The sequence below is a fragment of the Sprattus sprattus genome (assembly GCF_963457725.1).
Source record: "Sprattus sprattus genome assembly, chromosome: 4".
Lineage (NCBI taxonomy): Eukaryota > Metazoa > Chordata > Actinopteri > Clupeiformes > Clupeidae > Sprattus > Sprattus sprattus.
Genome location: NC_137923.1, coordinates 31,427,974 through 31,451,786, shown reverse-complemented (window position 1 = coordinate 31,451,786; position 23,813 = coordinate 31,427,974). Strand labels below are relative to the sequence as shown.

The window sequence follows — 23,813 nt, the reverse complement described above, 5'->3', positions numbered from 1 at the left end:
TTAATTACTATACTATGTTTCGGTCTGTACTGCTAAGTTGCGTTCATGGGCTCAGCTACTGTGCTATTATTATATAGTACCTCAATTTCCCTACGAGGAAGTGTATCTTAACTTATCTTATATTAAACTTGCTTGTCATAACTGGGGAATTGTAGTTATCTCTCCATGTTCCCTTTTAAAAGCAAGCAACACCTGTAAACCAATGCATTAGTTTATAGTTTATAGTAATATTGTTGTATTTGGTGGACATGAATTAACTGGAGTTATGAATTGAAACAGGCTGACTGCTGGGAGGCGGACAACCAAGTTGTAACCAAGATGCATGGACATTGCGGGGAAGATTGAAACTTAACACTGTACCTAATATAACCAGAGCATAAGTGTTACATGCGCTGATTTTTATCAGGTAAATCGGTTTACATTGACCACATAAAACAATTGCAATCATAGACATATGATTGCAATGGCCTTGTCATTGTTTTTCATATAGTCTGTCAAAGTCTATTTTGATTGAGCCTATTTAGTCTACTCATTCTATGTAACAGCCAGATCCTTTTGGTTGAAATAAAAATCAATATTTTTGTATGCATTAACAACATTATACTGAAGGGTTTGTTCTTTGATCTTAGAACGTATGTGTAGGGAGTCACTTTTTTTCTTTGACAGACTGCAGATAACAGTTCTAACGGGCGCACCGATGCGTTTGGTATAGGTCAGAATCGGAACTATTCACTATTTAATATTTGTTTCTTGCCGGACTTATTTAAAACATGTGCAAGAGAGACCTGCTAGCTTTCCTGAAAATATTGGGAACGAAACCAGAGACGGAACTCATGTTGTTTCAATGATTAGCTAGCTAAAATAAAGAAACTAGTACATACATACAAACTATTACCCAAAAGATTGATCAAGAATGTCTGGATGCAGTCTTAATACACCATATACCTGCAACTGATTTAAAGAGACAATATGTTTGATCATTCAAACAACCAACGAGTGTCTTCTATACTGTTCAATTGACGTAGCTAGCTCTCAAGATAACGCCAGCCAGCTAAGAAGAAAAACACAGTAAGTTCACATACATTTAGCCAACGATTAACAAATATCACTTATTTAGCTTTCTTTTTTTGCAGTTGATCGGTAACTGGGGTGAAAGTTATTGTATGAGTGAATTTGTACCGTGTTGTTACAATAGCTAGCTTCACAGCCAGTTTTCATAACGTTACATATTTGATGTGCAATCCAATCACGTACACAACACACTCACATTAATTGTTATTTGACGTGCAATCAAGCCTGGAAAGCTAGCGGGCAGATGAGCATCTATTCAGCCTTATGAATACGAATCGCTGACATTTTGCCTCTTTCACACACTTTCCTCTTCATCAGTAACGTACGTGTGATGGCGGTAACAATTATGTTCCGCCTTAAATTGATGTCACGTGAGCGAGCAAGTGTATTTTAAACTGAATACATTTGTGCAGAAATGCCGAACGCCACGACACGACCCAAGCGGTCAAGACGCAGTCGTCGGGCCCCAAGAGAAGACACCGCGAGGAATGAACTGGTGTCGCGATCCCTGGAGAGTGCTCAGCAGTGCCTTTATAGTCAGGACTACGGCACAGCTTTCGTCCACTACCTCTTGGTCCTCAATCTGGAGCCTCTGCTGAAAGACTTCGCAAAGGTTAGTTGTCTCTGAAGACCAAGCTCTCCAGTAAGTGGTGGATTTAGACTGTCCGAGGGGCAGGGGCGAAAACATATTAAGGTGGCATTTTCTCACTGGTAGAAGCACCATAAAGGGCACGTAATCATGTTCTTTAATGAAAATCCACTCTGCCTTCTGCACTCTGACACATCTGCTGATCTGCACTTCAGTATGTTAGACATCTGTAGGGGCACCCATAAAGAACTTCCAGCTAACTCCTTTATAATGCAGTCCCTCCAGGATTTTGCAGTGTGGTGTTTTCACAAATTCAAGGATTTTACGCAATTGTGGGTGGCATTTTTTCTCTCCAAAAGTCATGGGACTTCTGCATTATTTGCAATTTATTTTATTCAAAATAACTACAATTTTAACCTCAATTTTTGAGAATCCCCACAACAAATTCAGTTACTTTTGGCTGCAACAATCACAACAAACCCTTGCAAGATCCTGGGGGGACTGATAATAGCAACTCACAGCATTGCATCTTATGTATTTAAAAAGATAGTGCCAAAAGAACCCCCCCCCCCCCCCCCCCCCCCCCAAGTCTACCAGTGTCTCCAGTGATTAATGATGAAAATTATTTATCTGGTTTGCAACACTGCATTTGTATGTTGTCTTTTAGGATTCTTTTAGGTTCACTCTTTTCAAATGGGCAGAGGAACTGGACTCACTGGGGCGCATTCAGGATCTTTTTGACAGCTATGAACAAGCTTTGGAGTTGTTCCCTGTGGATGAGGTCATCCTGAATAGTATGGGGGAGCACCTCTTCAGGTAACTTGAACATTGGTTTGGTGTTCACTTTACACTACACAGGGGAAAACATGTGTGAATGCATTAATGACGTACAGTGCCCTCCACAATATTGGCACCCTTAGTGAATACGGGCAAAACAGGCTATGAAAAAATGTGTCTTTGCTGTTTATCCTCTTGGTCTTTCACTCAAAATATTCGCAAAATTCTTATCTTTTCATTGAAGTAAATTTATGGAAAGAATTTACTTTTTTTGACATTAAATAAAAAAAAAATTCCCCAAAACATGGGTGCCACAATTATTGGCACCCCTAGAAAATCTTATAATTAAAATCTAACTGAAGTACATTACCAGTCATGTTTTACATTTTTAAGTTCACCTGTTTGATTAGAAACTCTTAAGGGGTCAACCATGTCTTCCTGTCTCATTCGGGTATAAATATGAGGTGACACAGCCAAAAAAAACCTTAGTCATTAATCAAGATGGGAAAGACCAAAGAACACAGTGTGGAAGTGCAACAAATAGTTGTTGAGCTGCTGAAATCCGGAAAAGGATATAAGAAAATATATATACAGTTGAAAATACCCCTTTCCACAATCAGGGCAATAGTTAAGAAGTTCAGAGCGACAGGAGATGTATGGGAATCAGCCTGATAGAGGACCTATCTGTAAATTGACCCGACGCACCGTGAAGAGGATGGTTTGACTGGCAAAAGAATCTCCAAGGATCACAGCTGGAGAATTGCAGAGGTAAATTAAGTCCTGGGGTCAGAAAGTCTCCAGAACTACCATCAGACACCACCTACACAGGGTTCCCACGGTACCTGGAAAACATGGAATTTATTTTTTCATTTTCCAGGTTTGGAAAAGTCATGGAAACTGGGCAAAAGTGAACACTTACATGGAAATTGAAACAGTTGTCCTGGAAAATTTTATTGGATGATGTGAAAAATAGTACTATTGAGCACAGAATTAAGATGCGTTTATAAAAACCTTTACATGTGAACAGCTTTTACTGTTGATAGAAATGGATGATCCCATGTTGTAGATGTAGAGCATGCTCTTGGCATCCTTTCTGGTATATTGGATGTTGGAATTTGATGCAGGCAACCTGGTGAAATGGACTTTAAAAGTATAGTTTCGGATTGGTGGACTTCGGGAATATAGCCAAGAAACGTTACTCGCGATCTCAATAGAAGGGTCAAATACATACATTTCCCAGCCAACATGGGAGCCTTGACATCTACAGTGAAACATCTTACGCAAGTTAGGGTTATTATTTTAACTGTGCGGTAAACCTGGGTTTAGCAATCTTGCTAACTAGCTGGCTGCAACTTGCTGATTTTTACCTTGCTTTTAAAATACTAGAACTATGTTTGATCCCCATATGCAGTTTTACTCATTGACTTTTCCTAAAACCGTGTTATTCACCACATTTAGGGGAGTTTGTTTTGAATGTGGATTCATTAATAATGGTTAGCAAGCACATGCAGGTCTCAGCAGGGACGGGAGGAAGAGAGGGCCGTGGGAGCTGGGTTAGAAATGTGTCCCTAAGGGCCGTACACCAGCACACTGCTTTCTGAGGGCCGTACACCAGCACACTGGGGTGAGAGTAACGGGATCGGTGAAGGGAGAGAGAGACAGGGGATCGGTGGAGGGAGAGAGAGAGAGAGAGACAGGTGATCGGTGGAGAGAGAGAGAGAGAGGCAGGGGATCGGTGTAGGGAGAGAGAGAGACTTCTAGCCAACTTCTAGCATAGGTCAACCTCACAGTTGATTGTTCATCTACAGCTTGTTGCATTATTTCATGCATGAATATTATAAAAAAGACATCATCTCTAAGCATTTACAATGTAGACTTGACTGACACATCTTTTAAATCAAGTAAGTAGTCAGGTGTTTTAGGGGGTTGTGTGTGTGAGGGAAGGGGGGCGCTTCAGGGGCCTATAGATCATCACTTTATATGGTACCTGGAAAATCAGGAGGTAGCATGGAATTTTTTTTCAAGGCAAGCGTGGGAACCCTGCTACATCACCACAAGTTGTTTTGGGGGGTTGCCAGAAAAAAGCCTCTGCTCTCGATCAACAACAAACTAAAGCGCCTACAGTTTACCAAATGTAAGTCAGACTTTCAATGGACCAAGTTATATGGTCAGATGTGACCAAAATAAAGCTTTTTGGCAACAAACATCAAAGGTGGGTTTGGCTAGACAGAAAGATAGCCGTTCAGAAAAGCACCTCATACCCAATGTGAAGTATGGTGGCGGATCTTTGATGTTGTGGGGCTGTTTTTGTTCCAAAGGCCCTTTACATCGTGTAAGGATACATGTTATCATGGACTCCATCAAATACTAGCAGATATTAAATGAAAACCTAACAGCCCCCTCTAGGAAGCTTCAAATGGGCCTGGTTGGGGACCTTCCAGCAGGACAATGATCCGAAGCACACCTAAAAATCAACACAAAAATTGTTCACCGACCGCAGATTAAAGGTTTTGCCATGGCCATCACAGTCCCCCGACCTAAACCCCATAGAAAATCTGTGGAAAGAGCTGAAGCCGAGTCTACAAGCGTTGACCTAAGAATCTGAAGGATCTGGAGAGAATCTGTATGTAGAAATGGTCCCAGATCCCATGCCATGTGTTCACCAACCTCATCACGCATTAAAGGAGAAGACTCAGAGCTGTTATCTTGGCAAAGGGAGGCTGCTCAAAACATTAAATTAAGGGGTGCCAATAATTGTGGCACAGCTGTTTTGGAGAATAATATTTATTTAACGTCAACATTTTATTTTTATTTCAATATTTTTACTTCAATGAAATGGTAAGATTTTTGTGAATATTTTTAGTTAAAGACCAAGTGGATAAACAGCAAAGACATATTTTTTCATAGCCTGTTTTGCTCACATTCACTAAGGGTGCCAATAATTGAATTGTGCAGGGCACTGTATCACCATCATTTCAATAACACTAATATTATATTGTAATATATAATATTCTGATATTTTGTTCACCTGGGAGGATTTTCTGATCATGAGTAAAAATAAAGTAAAGTTAGGTGGAGAAGGTTGATGTACATGACTGATTATTTAGGGGAAATATTTATCCACCTTGTTTTCGCTGACACAGAATGGGCTTTAGAGACGAGGCCGCTGGCCATTTCCACAAAGCGCTGAAGTTGAGACCTGACTACCCCGAGGCTAAAGAGAATTTCTACCGTGTCGCCAACTGGCTTGTAGAGCGATGGCACTTCCTAATGCTCAATGACCGTGGGCGAAATCACAAGTACCAGCTGGCCATCCAGAAGGCAGTGCGTGGGGGCTGTAGTACTGTGCTTGACATCGGCACTGGCACTGGCATACTAGGGTGAGACTGAATTGTGCTGCTCTTATTTGATTTGGTATGGAACTCATGTAGTCTGTAAACACAACATAAAATATACTTACAGCGGGTGAAATAAGTATTGAACACGTCGCCATTTTTCTCAGTTAATATATTTCCAAAGGTGCTATTGTCATGAAATTGTCACCACATGTTGGTAACAACCCAAGTAATCCATACATACAAAGAAAAAAAACAAATACATTCAGAAATTAAGTAATGTGTATTAATGTGAAATAACACAGGAAAAAAGTATTGAACACATGAAGAAAGGGAGGTGCAAAAAGGCATGGAAAGCCAAAAAAACTGCTGGAATCTTTCAGTAATTAGAAGGCAATCTGGCCCCTAGTCAGTGCAAATTAATATCCCAACTGATGGCCTATAAAAGGGTGTCTCATTACCAAGGTGTCACATAAGAAGCAACTCATGATTGGTAAAAGCAAAGAGCTCTCTCAAGACCTTTGCAACCTTATTGTTGCAAGACATACTCATGGCATTGGTTACAGATGCATTTCTAAACTTCTGAATATTCCAGTGAGCACTGTTTCGGGCCATAATCTGGAAGTGGAAAGAACATCATTTCACCATAAACTGGCCACGACCAGGTGCTCCTCGCAAGATTTCTGACAGAGGAGTGAAAAGAATTATCAGAAGAGTTGTCAAAGAGCCAAGGACCACTCGTGGAGAGCTTCAGTAAGACCTGGAATTTCATGTCAATACCACCTTTGGAAATATATTTACTGAGAAAAATGGTGACGTGTTCAATACTTATTTTACCCGCTGTATATAGTATTCTAGAAATTCAATTTCTTTGAGCAGAAAGCAGAAATTCGTTTTCCTTTTTGGCTGTTTGTGTATTTAAAATACAAGGCTTCCAGTACACATGGAACTTGTGTAATACTGTGTGGTGTTCTCCTGCGTTCAGAATGTGTGCTAAGAAGGCTGGAGCAGCCGAGGTGTACGCCTGTGAGCTGTCTAAGACCATGTACGAGCTGGCTGGGGAGGTGGTGGCTGCCAATGACATGGAAGGCAGCATCAAAATCCTCCACATGAAGTCTCTCGAAATGGAGATTCCCAAAGACATTCCCAAGAGGTATGATTTAGAGGAGCCATTGCCAACTAGGCACCACCCCATTTCTAGTAAAAGTTTGGGAAATTCTGTTGAAAACAAAATGGAGTGATTTGAAAATTCAGTTGACACTGTACTTTATTGAGAGCACTACAACAACATACATTCCTTTTAAACGTGATTATTGCAACACCCACCAAGGAAGTTGGGGCAGTCGAGTGACAACTGTATACCATTCATAATAATACAACATTTTGGCCCTGAAAACACCAGTTCATTAAGTTTAGCAAGTTAATTTCCCAGTAATTCTTCAAGTATGTAGATCTTCAGCAGTGCAAGTGTACAGGGCCTTTGTTGCTGTATATTATGCTTTAAAATGTGCTACACATTTTCATTCAGGGACAGGTCAGGACTGCAGGCTACACCCTCAGGCAGTCATGCACTTACCGTGGTCTGGCCTTTCCCCATACCATAGCAGGCACTGGCCTAACACACCCCTATACCATAGCAGACACTGGCTTGACACACCCCTATACCATAGCAGACACTGGCCTGACACACCCCTATACCATAGCAGACACTGGCCTGACACACCACTATACCATAGCAGACACTGGTCTGACTTGAATAGTCCTTTTCCTGTTTGACCTGGATAAAATGAAGATGTTTCTTGAATATTATTTGAAATCTTGACTTTGTGGACCACGGAACACTCCACTCTGCCACTGTCCTTTTTGGTTAATACAGAAAACATTTGTTGGCAAATTGACAAGGCCTTTCTTGGTAGCCTCACCCTTTTTAGCATCCCCTGTTTACATGACCTTGTTCTTTCAACTTGTCTCATCGTTATTTATCCTACATTTTATCCCATCCCAAGTTTTTGGAGCGTGTTGCAGTAATCACATTTGAAAAGAGTGTATTTCGTTTTTTTTTATCATCATCATTCTATTTACATCTCTACTGAGGCCTGAAGGGTTCTGTAAAAGTGAGGTTCATTAATCATTATGTATATTTATATATGCACAAACCTAGCCATTATTGTAATGGGAAAAAATATTTGGTGTCCTTCATGTAATTTAAAAATGTTATTCTACTCTAGTTTGTCAGTTACATACAATCGGCATAATTATAGACGAAATGCCGTACTCATTAGTTAACATTGGTCACACATCAATCTACGTTCTATATTCTACTCATGTTGTTGATAGGGTGTCGTTGGTTGTCACGGAGACTGTAGATGCAGGGCTGTTTGGTGAAGGCATCATTGAGACTTTAATTCATGCCTGGAACCACCTCCTCTTGCCACCTCAGGTAAATCTTACTCTCTGGAAAGATTAAACACCAAACAGTCTGTGTCTGACCTGTCTTTGTGGACGGTTGTTGAAATGAAAATGGGTATCAGTGTCCCTCTCATTTTGGGAAACTGTGATTGTAATGTCATATTTGCCCATTCTCCATGTCAAATACGTCATAATGGAGGCGCCTGGGTGGCAGCCTGTTACGGTAGCTCCTTTACCTTTTTTCGCTATTTTCATTGTTTTCATTGTTTTTTTGCTTTAATCTCGGCTGCAGTACTTTGCTGGACTGAAAACCTATTTGGTCTGATACTTTTGGTTTAAAAAAAATTCAGCGAATTTGATCATTATAGAGCGTTTTAATTTCTTTTGCATTCTCGGATAAACGTCTATTTTGAATAATGCAGTAGGCCTAGCTCCTTATCTTTTTTCCCCCGCTACTTTAATGTTTTCCCCCCCTTTAACACGGCTGTTGTACCTTGCTGGACTGTGAACGTATATCATTTGCTACTTTTGGTTTTAATTTTTCAGCTAATTTTGATCAGTATTGAACTTTGTATTTTTCTTGGTGACGCATCTTTTTGAAAAATGCTGCGCTACTCTAGAGAGATGCTTTTAAGATGCCAGCCTGCGAGCGCTCCCCTGCTCAATATACCAGTGGAGATCCGTAGGCCCAGAAGAGGTACCAGAGCTGGAGTGAGAGTGAGACGCGGAAAAATGACTACGGCACCTAGTCGGGACACACCTGGTTCTTCAAAGAGTGACCCTAGACAGCAACGCCCCTCCGATACCGTCGCCAGGTTCAGAAAGCGGCCCTATTGCCCACCCTTGCCAGCATTACTGCTCTCCAATGTTAGATCACTCCGGAATAAAATGGACGAGCTTTTACTTCTGACCCAAAGCAACTGGAAGTACAAAGAATGCTCTGCCATCTGCCTGACCGAGACCTGGCTGGATGAGGACACCCCGGATGCAGCGGTCACACCCCCCGGCTTTACATTACAACGGGCTGACAGGTCAGCTAACCTCTCTCTCAAGTCAAAAGGCGGTGGTGTATGCTTCCTTATAAATGATCGCTGGTGCTCCAATCCTTCCACTGTAACACAATTATGCTCCCCTGATCTCGAGTTTCTTATTGTCATATTTACCTACCAAGGGAGTTTGCATCCGTAGTGCTAATTGGTGTTTACATCCCTCCGCAAGCCAATGCTAACATTGCCACTAGTGAACTCGCACCTCACATAGCCTCAGCTGAAACAACTCATCCAGACTCTGCTTTCATAGTTCTAGGTGATTTCAACCACTGTAATCTATCTGACGAGCTCTCGAATTACATTCAACAACTGACATGTCCAACAAGAGGAAACAACATCCTAGACCATTGCTACACCACAATCCCCTCGGCTTACCATGCATTCCCGAGTGCTCCGCTGGGAAAGTCGGACCATGTTATGCTTTTCCTTGTCCCGGAGTATCGCATAAACTCAGAACGGTGAAGCCCAACGTCGTGAAGGTATGGTCCACGGATGACATCTCTAAGCTTAAAGGCTGTTTTGAGTGCACTGATTGGGACATCTTTAAACACACGTGTGACAACCTGGACGAGTACACAGAGGCAGTGACGTCATACGTTCGGTTCTGCGTGGATGAATGCATAACAACGAAATGTGTGAAGTCATATGGAAATGGGAAGCCCTGGTTCAGCAAAGATGTTGCTGCACTCCAAAGGGAAAAACATTCTGCTTTTGTGAGGGGTGACACAGAGGTGTATAAGATTGCCAAATATAATCTACGTTCTGCAATTAGAAAAGCCAAGTCTGATTATGCTAAGACACTGGAGGTTCAACTCAATACTAACAACCCTCGATCAGTGTGGAGAAATCTGAATGATATGACCAACTATAAGAAAGGGCCTGACTCTCCTCCAGACGAGGACCCTGATCTCCCTGACAAACTCAATGAGTTTTATGCCCGGTTTGAGGACAATCAGTCCCTGGCAGTCTTTCCCTCTCCCCCCTCACCCTCCTCTCCTCCTTTTGTCATCCAGGAGGCAGAGGTGTGCAAGCTTTTTAAAAATCAGAAGGCTAGGAAAGCAGCAGGACCAGATCAGCTTTCCCCAGCTGTTTTCAGACACTGTGCAGATCAACTGGCTTATGTCTTCACAGACATTTTCAACTCCTCTTTGCAACAGTGTGCAGTCCCACAGTGTTTTAAATCCTCTGTCATCATCCCGGTCACAAAGTCAGCTAAACCAACAGAGCTCAATGACTTCAGGCCAGTGGCCCTCACTTCAGTGGCCATGAAGGTGTTTGAACGCTTGGTACTCTCCCACCTACAATCCAGTGTGTCACCGCTGATGGATCCCCATCAGTTTGCTTACAAGGCTAACAGATCTGTAGAAGATGCCATCAACCTAGCTTTTTACTCTACTCTGCAACATCTGGAGTCAAGTAACACCTATGCACGCATGCTGTTTATTGACTTTAGCTCAGCCTTCAACACAATAGAGCCACTCATTCTCTTCTCCAGGCTGCAAGCCATGAACATCGACATAGCTCTGTGTCACTGGATACTGGACTTCCTGAGGAACAGAACTCAAACAGTCAAAGTCAATAACGCAACATCATGCCCTCTGACCCTCAACACTGGTGCGCCGCAAGGCTGTGTGCTATCTCCTCTTCTGTTCTCCATCTAAACAAATGACCTGAGATCTCACCACCATTCCGTCAAGATGCTCAAATATGCAGATGACACCACCATCATCTGCCTAATCAAAGATGAGGATGAGTCTCAGTACTTCAAGGAGGTGAATTGGGCCGTAGACTGGTGCAGGAAGAACAAGCTTCATCTTAACGCCTCAAAAACTAAAGAAATAGTTGTGGACTTGAGAAGAAGGCCTAACACCAAAGCCTTAGTTAACCCTTACTGAGTCCTTTACATTTCTGGGCTCCTACATCAGCCAAAATTTGAAATGGGATATCAACACCACCCACCTTATCAAAAAAGCCCAACAGAGACTGTATTTCCTCAGGCAACTGAAAAAGTTCAATGTCAACAAACACCTTTTGGTGCTCTTCTATAAAGCCATCATAGAAAGTGTCATCACCGCATCAATAACTGTCTGGTATGGAAATTCTGACAGTCGCACAAAAATGAAACTGGAGAGAGTGGTGACCAAAGCCTCCAACATAATTGGTTGTGACCTTCCATCAGTCCTCTCATTGTATGCTGATCGTAGCTTAAATCGCGCAAAGAACATTATCAGAGACTCCTCCCATCCAAGCCGCTGGAACGACACGCTTCAACAACAGCTTCTTCCCCTCTGCTGTCAGACTCCTGAACTCTGACCTGGAGTATTTTTTTATTTTTATTTTTGTTTTCCCTACCCCCTTCTCTCCCCTCCTACTGGCCAGAGCTACCTATGACAAAGAATACCACCAACATTGTTGTGTGGCAATAAAGTTTTATCTTATCTTATCTTTTCTTAAACTCAAAGTGTACGTTCACCCCTAGCTCTGAGCCTTACTCCACCCCACTGCATAATTCAGAAAAATGCAAAAATAAAAAGATGTGGGCAGATCAGCGTTCGATCACCAAATGAAAATGAGAATCACACTTTGGGGTGAGGGAAGTTCCAAACAGTCGACTCTACGTCAGGCTCGGTCTTGCAAGGTTCATGATCATTTTAAACAGTAAAACTGGTACATTTTGTCAATACAATGGAACCCGTGTATCTGCTGATTCTGTAACCACAGTTTCAGTTATCTGTGGTTTACTGCGGCCAGAATATTCTGCGCTATTCTTAGTACCCTTTCTGCACCATCGCTCTTAATAATGGGTCTATAATTGCTTTTTTTATGGTTCCTCCATCTTTGTTTCTTTTATGGTTTTATCAAAGGGAGGGGCTAGGACATAATGGAAGGAAGGGAAAAGCTACAAATGTTGTGTAAAAGATGTTCTCCATCGCCTGTTGAGGTTTAAGCAAAAAGGTCAGAATATCGTTCATTAGAGAGAGATAGAAAAAGAGAAAGAAAGAAAGAGATCACATTCACATACATTTTATTGCAGCATAGTTGTACAATTGTTTTATTTTATTATTATTTATTGTCTTATTGTGTGGATTTTATAAATTAAACTTCATCACAGGTATGTATGATACCAGGCCCTTACTGTATTAACCCCAGCATCACAGGACAGTCAAAGGATTAAGTTAACTGCTAAAAAAAAAACTAATTTAATTGTGCTTTAAAACTTCCATTCCTACAATATTTTACAAAGATGTAATAAAATGACATTTCAGCATTCCCATCACAGCATTCCCATCACAACCCCAGTAACAGTTCCACCTAGTGGATAGTTGGGGAACTAAAGAATATCTATTTATTGACTATTAGTGGTTTTAACTAGCTTTTGTGATTCAATTATTTTAGCAGCATTTAACTGTTATTATTTCCTGCATAAATCAATGTGAGATTACCTGCTGCTGAGGATTTTTACTCCATTGAATACTGAACTGCACATTCTTTGATTTCTAAGGTTCACAGGACTGTACAGTTGAAAAAAGCATATAAACTCTTTTAGCAAAAGTTGCTGCTATTATCAAAGACCCTAATTATGTCCTGTAGAATGCACAGGAGTCACCTGCGAGCCCCTCTGAGACGGGCCGTGTCATCCCTGCTGGAGCCACAGTCTTTGGAATGGCTGTGGAATGCCAGGAGATCCGGCGACACCACAGGTGAGACCAGGCCAGAGGGAGTTGGTGTGTGAAGTTGTCCTGCTTGTATTCAGTAGGCTACTCTAGAGCTGGTGTGAGAAGTTGGCCTGCTTGTATTCAGTTGGTTACTCTAGAGTTGATGTGCCTCAGTTTCAGTGTTAGTACTTGTGCTGCTTCTGATTCCATGACACTAAAACTGGTGTACGTACTGTATTGTTTGATGCAATGAAGTAGTTCTTAGCACGATTGTCATCAGCACATTTCACCATCAGCACTAAAATTCTCTGTGTGTGTCTGTGTCTGTGTCTGTGTCTGTGTCTGTGTCTGTGTCTGTGTGTGTGTGTGTGTGTGTGTGTGTGTGCGTGTGTGTGCATGCTTGCACATGTATGCAGGCTGTGTGTGCCTGCTGTGGGTGGCCTGGGTGTGAGTGCCGTAGGGGAGATCCACAGCCCTGTGAGCTGTTCCGCAGATGCAGATGACTCAACGGAACCCTACACCACCGAGAGGCTGAGCCGCCTGCCTGGAGGGTACAAGCCCCTCACCAGCTCCTTCCGAGCTCTGGACATCGATTTTAACGACCCTCAGGTACAGCACACTGCTGACCAAACTGTGCACAAGTATGCTTCATACAGATACTGTGCACATCATTTATAACCCTTTGACAGAGAACGCCCATAACTGAATGAAAGGCTATGTGCTATTGCCTGAGCCCAGTGAAATGACGCCTCTGTCCTTTAACCTTCCATAGGAGCTGGAGAGTCTGTGCTCCAGAGACGTGAGCCGGCTGAATCTGACGGTGACCCAGGAGGGCATACTGGACGCCCTGGCTGTGTGGTTCCAGTTGCACCTTGACGAGGACAACAGTCTGTCCACGGCCCCACAGGAGAAGACGTGCTGGGAGCAGGCCATCTACCCCATCCAGGGCCCACTGGGTGAGATGCCCACACTGCCCACACTACACTGAGCTGTGCTGCTATTACCAGCACCAAATACTGCGGCCCACTCTGGTGCAGGCCATGTGCCCTACAAAACCACAACCTCTGGCTAGTTCACCACTCAACACTGCCTGACCTGCATATAAATAAGAGATTTTGTGTATCATTCATATTAAGCACAGGCATTATTATTATTTTCTTAATATATGGGCCATTCTACCGAATTGGTGCAAAGTCAGGTCGGAAATATTTTGAATTCTTTTATGTTTTATTCCCAAAACTTTGTCTGTATGTATATTGTACCATATCTAAAGTACACATATCTAGTAAAAGAACAGTCAATTTTTATATTGTATTTTCAGAATGTGTTGGAATGTTTTTCCTCTTCCAAAAATTGTCACTACCGAAACATCACATTTACTATAGTAAAAAAGTATTATCATTGACCTGTTCAGATTTTGTTTCCTTCCCTTCTCTTAAGAGTATTTTTACAAATATTTCTTGAAGGTTTTCACAATGAAATCCATAAAAATGAAATTTTTACCAAATTTTCAAGTTCAATTTATACAATTCATCAAAATCTAAGTGCAATATTTCTTTGTAAAATGCAAAATACTGATCATATTGATTCCAGAGTTGTTGATTGATGAAATTGAACATACATTAATCCAATCAGTATCATAACATTTTAGTTGATTACTTAATATACTTAATTTTTTACAAAACATCCAGTGTTTCGGTAGTGCTGCACTGTTTCGGTAGTGACATCCAGTGTTTCGGTAGTGACTGCACTGTTGGATGGATGTTCATTTCTCTCCCAAAATCATCCAAAGGGTGCTCTGGGCCGCCCTTTAGTCCACACAACACATTTATTTAAAAGTTATGGGATTGAACTACTTACCATTTCATTTTGTCACTACCGAAATCATCTGGTCACTACCATATGTTTCGGTAGTGACTGTTTCGGTAGTGACAATTCTAGCTAACTTTAAGCATAAATAAAGAATTCTAGCAAGCACACGGCTTGCAAACACATCTTTGAAGAGGTGAACACACATACAAACATAAGATTTTCCATGAAACCCCAAAAGGTTTACTTAATTGAAGAAAACATGCGTTTCGGTAGTGACAATTCTTAAGGTTACACGTCGATTTTCAGACTTTGGAACACATTTATATAAAAACTATGGGATTTAGCTACTTACCATTCAACCATGAGGGACAGAGATGCAGTGTCAATGCATGGTCAAAAATGCAGAGTCGTGGCTAAAACACAGGGTCAGCCAATGGACTAAAACTCTTGTGTTTCGGTAGTGACATGAAAACTAGGGACATGATTTTTTGAGTATAGAAAATTGATTTAAAAATTAAACCCACAATAAATCTAAATATTCCAAGTTCTGTTTCAACCCAATCATAAAGATCTTTGAAATTAAATCATTGAAAAAAATCAAAAAAAATTGAAAAGTGTTATTTAAAGGCATTGAAATTTAGATGTCAGGGTTGGGGACAGCTACTTCCCAATAGAAAGTACCCTATAAATGATGATTTTGTATATATTTAGCTTATCACTATCTCATGTAATGCATTGGGTTTATATAGAACATAACATTTTCTAATTAAATATCTATGCCTAAATACCTAATTGTTTTGTAAATAGTTTTTATTGTTGAGGGACTGCATATTACACGAATTCGGTAGAATGGCCCATATATATACTGTATACATAATATTTCAATTATATACAAATATGTATTTATTCATTTTATATATTTATAAATTGTATATATATATTTTATATACAGTGTATATACAGCCGCGGAAAAAATTAAGAGACCACTTCAAAATTATCAGTTTCTCTGGTTTTACTATTTATTGGTATGTGTTAAAGTAAAATGTACATTTTAGTATTTTCTATAACCTACTGGCAACATTCCTACCAAATTTCAAATACAAATATTGTCATTTAGATCATTTATTTGCAGAAAAATGACAATTGGTCAAAATAGCAAAAATGATGCAGTGTCTTCAGATCTCGAATAATGCAAAGAAAACAAGCTCATATTCATTTTTAAACTACACAATACTAATGCTTTAACTTAGGAAGAGTTCAGAAATCAATATTTGGTGGAATAACCTTGATTTAAAATCACAACTTTCATGTGTCTTGGCATGCTCTCCACCAGTCTTTCACATTGCCGTTGGGTGACTTTATGCTACTCCTGGTGCAAGAATTCAAGCAGCTCGCTACTTTTCATGGCTTGTGACCATCCATCTTCCTCTTGATCACATTTCAGAGTTTTTTTTATGGGATTCAGGTCTCGAAATTGGGCTGGCCATGACAGGGTCCTGATCTGGTGATACTCCATCCACACCTTTACTGGCCTGGCTGTGTGGCATGGAGCATTGCCCTGCTGGAAAAAACACTTCTCAGAGTTGGGGAACATTGTCAGAGCAAAAGGAAGCAAGTTTTTCTTCCGGGACAACGTTGTACTTTGCCTGGCTGAGGTTTGAAAAAGACCATAAGGATTGAACCAAAGCGGACTGGAGGGTCTCCTAGTTCGTCTTCTCTGATGAGTCCAATTTCACAGTAGGTGCAAGACTCTGTGGCTTGTAGGCCTCTCCAGGTCTCCGTCTAACCTTCAGACGACCATGTGTTGGGCAAAGCTGAAAATTGGACTCATCAGAGAAGACGAACTAGGAGACCTTCCAGTCCGCTTTGGTTCAATCCTTATGGTCTTTTACAAACCTCAGCCAGGCAAAGTACAACGTTGTCCCGGAAGAAAAACTTCCTTTTGCTCTGACAATGTTCCCCAACTCTGAGAAGTGTTTTTTCCAGCAGGGCAATGCTCCATGCCACACAGCCAGGCCAGTAAAGGTGTGGATAGAGTATCACCAGATCAGGACCCTGTCATGGCCAGCCCAATTTCGAGACCTGAATCCCATAAAAAAAACTCTGAAATGTGATCAAGAGGAAGATGGATGGTCACAAGCCATGAAAAGAAGCCGAGCTGCTTGAATTCTTGCGCCAGGAGTAGCATAAAGTCACCCAACGGCAATGTGAAAGACTGGTGGAGAGCATGCCAAGACACATGAAAGTTGTGATTTTAAATCAAGGTTATTCCACCAAATATTGATTTCTGAACTCTTCCTAAGTGTAAGCATTAGTATTGTGTAGTTTAAAAATGAATATGAGCTTGTTTTCTTTGCATTATTCGAGATCTGAAGACACTGCATCATTTTTGCTATTTTGACCAATTGTCATTTTTCTGCAAATAAATGATCTAAATGACAATATTTTTATTTGAAATTTGGTAGGAATGTTGCCAGTAGGTTATAGAATAAAACTAAAATGTACATTTTACTTTAACACATACCAATAAATAGTAAAACCAGAGAAACTGATAATTTTGAAGTGGTCTCTTAATTTTTTCCGCGGCTGTATATATATATATATATATATATATATTAATGTATATGTATTTATTTATTAATACATTTCTTTACAACATTTTTAATTTGTATTATTATTATTTTTATTATTATTACCAAATCTAAATTTTGCCTTTATTTTGCATTGAACTAAAGTGATAAGAGAAGGCACAAAGCTCTGACTGGGCTGAACAGATGCTCATGTATTAGCCTAAGCTGCAGAAGGTGAAGGCAAGCATTATGATCAAGGCTTTGATAAGGTTTCCTGTTTCCTGTCACACTCACACTAATTGACACCGGCGTCATCAAGGGAATCTCCACCAGCCCTCCTTCTCCCTCCCTAACCCACATGATCACTGACATCCGTTTTCTTCCCTCTCTGCGGTGACGTGTGCACCACTGTTGCCTGTGACACTCTTTAGTGTTCATGAAATTCTTATGTGGCATAAATATGCATTTTCCCCAAATGGTGTTGCTACCGACACACACACACTGGCACTCACACACAAACACACATAGCAGTGCTAGAATGCGAACAGATGTTATTCCTTGAGGTGTTGACTTTGAGCCCCACATCTCATTTGCCTAGAGCCCAGCCTCCCACCCCCCTTCCAATCTCTTTCATTGTGTCTCCTTTTGGAGAAGGCAAAGCTTCTTGTTCTGTGCCAGATCTAGTTTTCAGCTTCATGAATAAAAAGTTGCTGAAGAAAATCATCCAGGGCTTTGTCTCCTCAAAGTTTGATTGTTAACCAAGATGTCACTTCAAGGAGGCATGAAATTATCTTTTAAACTAAATAAAGTATATAGCTTTTCAATAAATGCATTTTTAACATAATGTGCAGACTGGTCTTATTCATATCTCACTGTATACATCTCTGTTGGCTGGTAGTTTGAAGCCAGTTATGTGAATTGTTTGGACCCTTCTAGTGATAAGTTTGTAATGCAGTAATATTTTTTAATCCAATCAAATATCTGTCTGATACAGCAAATTTCTCCTCTAGCTGTCCATTGTGTGCTTATAAAAAAGTCAGATATTCATACACAGTCCTGTATCTGTACATGAGTAATGGGACTGTGCCACAATAAATTAGCCAATTAACACATCATTTGTCATTTGATTGACTGTTGATGTTGTTGGTTTGCCAGAATCGTGGAATGCATCTTTAATATGTAATAAGATATAATTATATTGGATGCATTTTATGTAATAATTAATAATTAAGTTAATGGTTTACTGTATGTTGTGTGCTGCAGACTGTTCAGTAAAGCCCGGTGACAGGCTGCTGGTGGAGGTCTCCTGCAAGGACGCTTATCTGAGGCTGTGCTGTGTGGCTGTGGTGAGGGACGGGTGCGTCCTCCGCCTGGACACCTGGGAAGGAGGAGATGTGTGGGGCTCTGACTCCGCTTCCAACCCTGAGGTGGAGCTATGCAGCGCTCTGGCAGGCCTGCAAACGGATCGCGAGGAACCTCCTGAGGCCTTCATGCTGGAGTGCTCAGAACTGGCCTTGCTCAACAACACACATTACCACCAGAACTTCCAGGCAGCTATGGGCAAACTACTGACTCAACTCAAAGAGGCCCGCAGTGTGCTGCCGGACCCTGCTCAGAGCTCAGAACCATTGTATGTGCTGGACGTAAGCGAGGGCTTCTCCCTAATATCTCTCATGGCTGCTAAACTCGGTGTAAATCTAGCTGAGGGGTCTGAGTCGGACTCGGCTCTGGTTCGGGCCTACAGCTCTGTGGAAAAACTGCAGCACCAGACTATCCTGCATCTCTTGGCCCAGGGGAATGGAGTGCCTGTGAAGGCGCTTGAGTTTTGGCTCAATCATGTAGAGGACGATTCCGCTGTTCTTCAGAGGCCGGCCACAGAAAAACTGTGGAGTGCCATCGTGCTGGACTGCGTCGAGACGTGTGGGCTGATTAGACAGAAGCTCATGGAGAAAGCCACGCTGGCCAGGTATTGATGTAGCAAATAATGCCTGACCAAATACAAGTACTGGAGAATTTAACAAGGCTGATCATTAACGATTTGTCCTCTTGAATGATGATATTAAATTGGGTATAATTGCTTGAAGGTAATCATAAGCTGGTCGTCAAAGACATCAGTGATAATTTTGTGTAGCATCAACTTCAGAAGTCTACACGTGTTGATCTTATGGGTGACAATATTTTTGTGTTTTCCCTAGGTGTCTGTTGGAGAATGGTGGGCGTATTTTCCCAGAACGTATTGTGATCTATGGGATGCTGGTGGAGTCTGACATGCTGCTCCAGGAGAGTGCGGTCCAGGGCCGAGAGCCAACTTTGGGCTTTAATATTGCTCCCTTCATCAACCAGTTCACGGTATGTTTATTTAAAACTCGGCAGGATAAGATGCAGACTTTTGCCGCCACCGCTGATACTGCCAACAGACAAATAACCAGATAGCAGTCTGGTTATTTTCATTTTATTGGAAACAATGAAGGCAGCAGTGTAACCATGGGCTCTAATGGCTTAAGCTATTAGGCTTTCACAGTGGCTTGGACACTGATCAGCAATAGTCATTATTGCCTAATGTTGCTGCCCTGTTGTATCTTTCCATTTTGTTTTTGTTCTGTATAGGCCAAAGGGTCCTCCTGTATGTGGACAAACTAACTTATGTTCAGGAGTTATTGTTGCCATTTTACAACAATAATCATAAGAAGATTACAGTTTTAAGTAGCATAGAATTTTATATCATTGAACATTTTTTTTGGTGTGGCAGTTGTCTTTCTACATTTATTTTCCATATAGAAGAGTCTTCTCAGTTTTACAGCACTCATTTTCATTATATATTAAGGCCAAGCTGTCCAATTGGTTTAGGCTACGAAAATGTTCAGCAGGACCACCAAGATGCAAATGTGGATGAGTCATCATTGTATTGATATGTTGAACAATTGAACAATGGTTTTGGGTTACAAAACGAATTACAGTTTACAGCCAATTGTAACAAAGTGAAGCCTGATGTTGACACAGACTAAGTATTAAAAGCCTGTAATTGTAATACAGGTTAATATCCCCCCCGGGCCATTACATGTTGTTAGTAATTTGCACAGTAATTGGTTTTTATTTTCAGAGGCTTGGCTACAATTGTTGGTTACGTGTCAAAAAGAGAGAAATTGTATCTGTCAGTAGACAATAGCCTTAAGGGCCTACTCAACAACGCTTAGTATGGGAAAATATCTAGAAATGATCTCCCATACTAACATTTAGAGCTATAACTAAAACATCAAACAATAGCAACTCATATTCAGCGCCTTGTAATTCCCATTCTCTAAAACCTTGCTATGTACTGAATTTCTGAATTTTCTCTTCCAAATACTCATAAAGAGTTATTGACACCTGGAGCTGTTGTTGTTGGCCAGGCTGGGGTCATTTCGAAATAAAAATGTCTGACGTGAGGCCCTTAATCACTGAAACGGCCCTTGGCAAAATCAAAGCTTATTTGAGAGATCAAATAGTGAATTTTCAGCCTGAGGAAAAGCTCCCTCAAAGCCCACCTGAACTCTTAGATTCCGTAGGTTTTTGTTTTCATTTGTTCCTGAGAGACAGTATTGAATAAAGAGCAGAGTGACATTCATGGACATTTAAAGTGACACCTTTTAAACCTTGTTGGGTGTCTGTTGTTCAAGTGGGTGGGTACATGTTTGGAGTTAGTGAGGTATTCTACCATTTCGCCTCGTCTTTGTTTTCGTTTTTTTCTTGTTCACTTTCATGTGGAGTTCCATCTGTATCAGAAGAACCGGGAAGCCTTTTGAGCATACACTTTTTGTCGTTTGTGTGTGTGTCATGTTTGTGCTCTAATTTCAGACAGGCACTCGAGGGACGGCCGTTTGTTTTAACAGATGTCGTCTTTGAAGTGCTCAGTCGAGGGTACTTCTCCAAATGCGACTGGCTGTCAGCATGGGAGAACGTCGCTGTGCTCAGCATAGGACACCCTCTACCTGCATCTATCCGCCTGCATTATATTAGTCACATCAAAAGCCTTTGCGATCTTGAATGCACCTACTTCTGACAGCTTCTTTGTTCTCTGTGCAGAAGGGGACACGCTTTTGTGCTGCTTGATTATCACCCCTGCTTTTCTAGACAGCAGTCCATACACAGTCCTGGCATTACTGCACACTGTGCACACTTCCTCAAAGTGCTCAGATTTTATAAAGGACTAAAACGTCCCCAGGTGGTGGAAATTATGGAAATGGACATAAATATGGTCTCTGTATAGTCTATGTAACTGGTATGAAAGGTGGTGTAGCACTTTCAGAGTTTCATTCAGATGAAGCTGAATGAACTTCAACCTTCATTCATGCTGTGCTGGAAGAGGAACAGGCCAAACTGACCCCTCCCTCTGTGTTACAGGTGCCTATCCATGTCTTTCTGGATCTTTCTACTCTGGAGTGCACACACCTCAGCGAGCCAAAGGAGTTCTTCACTCTAGATCTCATGAATACACACAACAATTACCCTGCCAGAGAAGTGATGGTAATTGATATTCTCCTCCACACTGTGCAAGTGTGAAGATTTGGATTGATCTGAAATTTGAGACTGAAACTGACATCAGTAAACACAGGCCAGAGGTTGTGCTTTTTTTTATGCGTGGTATTTAGAATATGGAAATATTCCTTCTTGCTTACAATTCCAAATATTATCATGCATACCATGTCTGGAAGGTTAGCAGTAAAATCTCTTATAAATTTGGTAATGTCACAAAGGAAGTGCATTGATATTCCTGTAATACCACTGTGGACTATCATTTCATTCCCCTTTGATGTCTCTTGTCAAACTCAGGTGCAGGTGTCTGCCTCGGGCAGAGTGACGGCCATCCCCTTCTGGTACCAGATTCACCTGGATGAAGAGTTGAGCGTCAGCACCTTCAGTCAGGAGTCTCACTGGAAGCAGGCAGCCGTGGTGCTTCAGGACCCTCTGTGTGTGACCGTGGGGGACTGGGTCAGGCTCACTGTTCAAATCCACAAGAGCAGCCTTTCCATCTCTGCCACCAAGGAGGACGGACCTGTAGCCATGGATGCAAGCAAGGGTGAGGACGTTGTTGCAATGGACACGGCAAAAGAAGAGGGTGCAGCCGTGGAGACTTTTAAGTTGGAGGGTTCTACTATGACATATACACCTTCAGGAGGGGGACCTGTTGCCACAGAGTCCTGTAGTCTGGAAGGGTTTTTCATGGACTCCATGTCCCCTAAGACTTGACCCCAGTCTAGAGGCTAAAGACGCATGAGGTCCAGGATATTTGACAGGATCAGGGAGCTATTTAGGACGACTGTTTGGGAGCTGTGGGACAATCTAGATGAGGCTCCACAATGATGTGCAAAAAAATTACATTAGTGTCTGTTCTTTGTATTCCTTAATGAGCAGTTTATTGATTTGCCTGTGCAGTATGGAAGTGTAGGAAACCATAAAAAGCCGTTTAGAAAGCGGCCTCTCTCAAGGCACAATGCTTAACGGAAGCAGTGCTGTGAAATTATAAAAGGACACATTTTTAACAATTTTTAAATAAAATAAAATGATGAACCATTTCTATATTAGGTCTCTGGTGTTTAAAGGTTACAGTAGCCAGGAATATGATTTGAGCCAGACACGCTACAAACAGTGATGCTCAGAAACAAAACAGAGGTCAATTACAGATCCATTTCTCTGTAATATTTAATGTTTGACAATTGTTAGGTAAGGCAATGCAACATAGCTGCACATATGAATACAGTAAACACATCACATTTGATATGAGCAGTACTGCAAATATTATGGTGAGCTACCAAAAAAAAAAAAAGAGATAGTACTTTGATCATAAAATGATCATAAGCTATATGGTCATCCTTTCCTACTGAGCTACAAGTCAATGCAAAGATTCCAGATGTTAAAAATTGTACATCTCTGTTTATTACAACACGTATGAGCAACAAACCAATAGAAACGTGACTACAAGTGAATACACTAAATCTTTGGTTTAAAAAAACCATCAGATGAGGTGGTCCATAACATGTCATTAGTGCAGGTAACTGAACTGCAAGAGAAATTGGTTTTAATTTGGTTTCCATAATTTGAAAAAGAGCCAGTGTAATTGAATTACGCTTCAACTTAAATGAGGGGTGGGGGGCGGGGGGCTATTGCTGTTTGTACGTGTGCTCGTGTTTAAAAAAAAAAAAAAAAAAAAAGAACTTGGAATTATGCATGGTTTCATGATAGCACCACATAAAAGGTGCAGGTAACAAATGAACATTTCTGTGGTGGTTCGTAGAATACAGTGAGAAGTTGAGTTTCTTGTGTTGTTCCTGTAATTCCTGATGTCTTGTCATGTGCATGCAAACACTGCTGTGGTGTACATCTGCCATGTATGAGTCTGCATGAAACAGAAATATGGCTGGCCTCCATGTATGCCTAATGTAACTCCACTACATGTACATCTCCCAAATATATACATTTTATTACCATGGATACAGTTTAGTGTGATCTGAATTGTAAACCAGGGGGGTATTCCAAGTATGTGGTGACAAACCTGGGTAAGGTACCTC

At 41.2% G+C, this 23,813-nt stretch overlaps 1 protein-coding gene across 1 annotated transcript; it reads left to right on the top strand.

Annotated features, from left to right (window-relative positions):
* Window positions 1-825: 825 nt before the first annotated feature.
* On the top strand, window positions 826-23,734 carry prmt9 (protein arginine methyltransferase 9). Its single transcript, XM_080836842.1, has 13 exons — window positions 826-1,068; window positions 1,485-1,684; window positions 2,328-2,476; window positions 5,581-5,817; window positions 6,758-6,925; window positions 8,110-8,212; window positions 12,822-12,931; window positions 13,303-13,495; window positions 13,659-13,842; window positions 18,532-19,234; window positions 19,464-19,617; window positions 21,649-21,771; window positions 22,078-23,734. Exons 2-13 carry the CDS (start codon window positions 1,487-1,489, stop codon window positions 22,492-22,494), a joined length of 2,739 nt encoding a protein of 912 aa, XP_080692968.1. The 5' UTR covers window positions 826-1,068; window positions 1,485-1,486; the 3' UTR covers window positions 22,495-23,734.
* The last annotated feature ends 79 nt before the right edge of the window (window positions 23,735-23,813 follow it).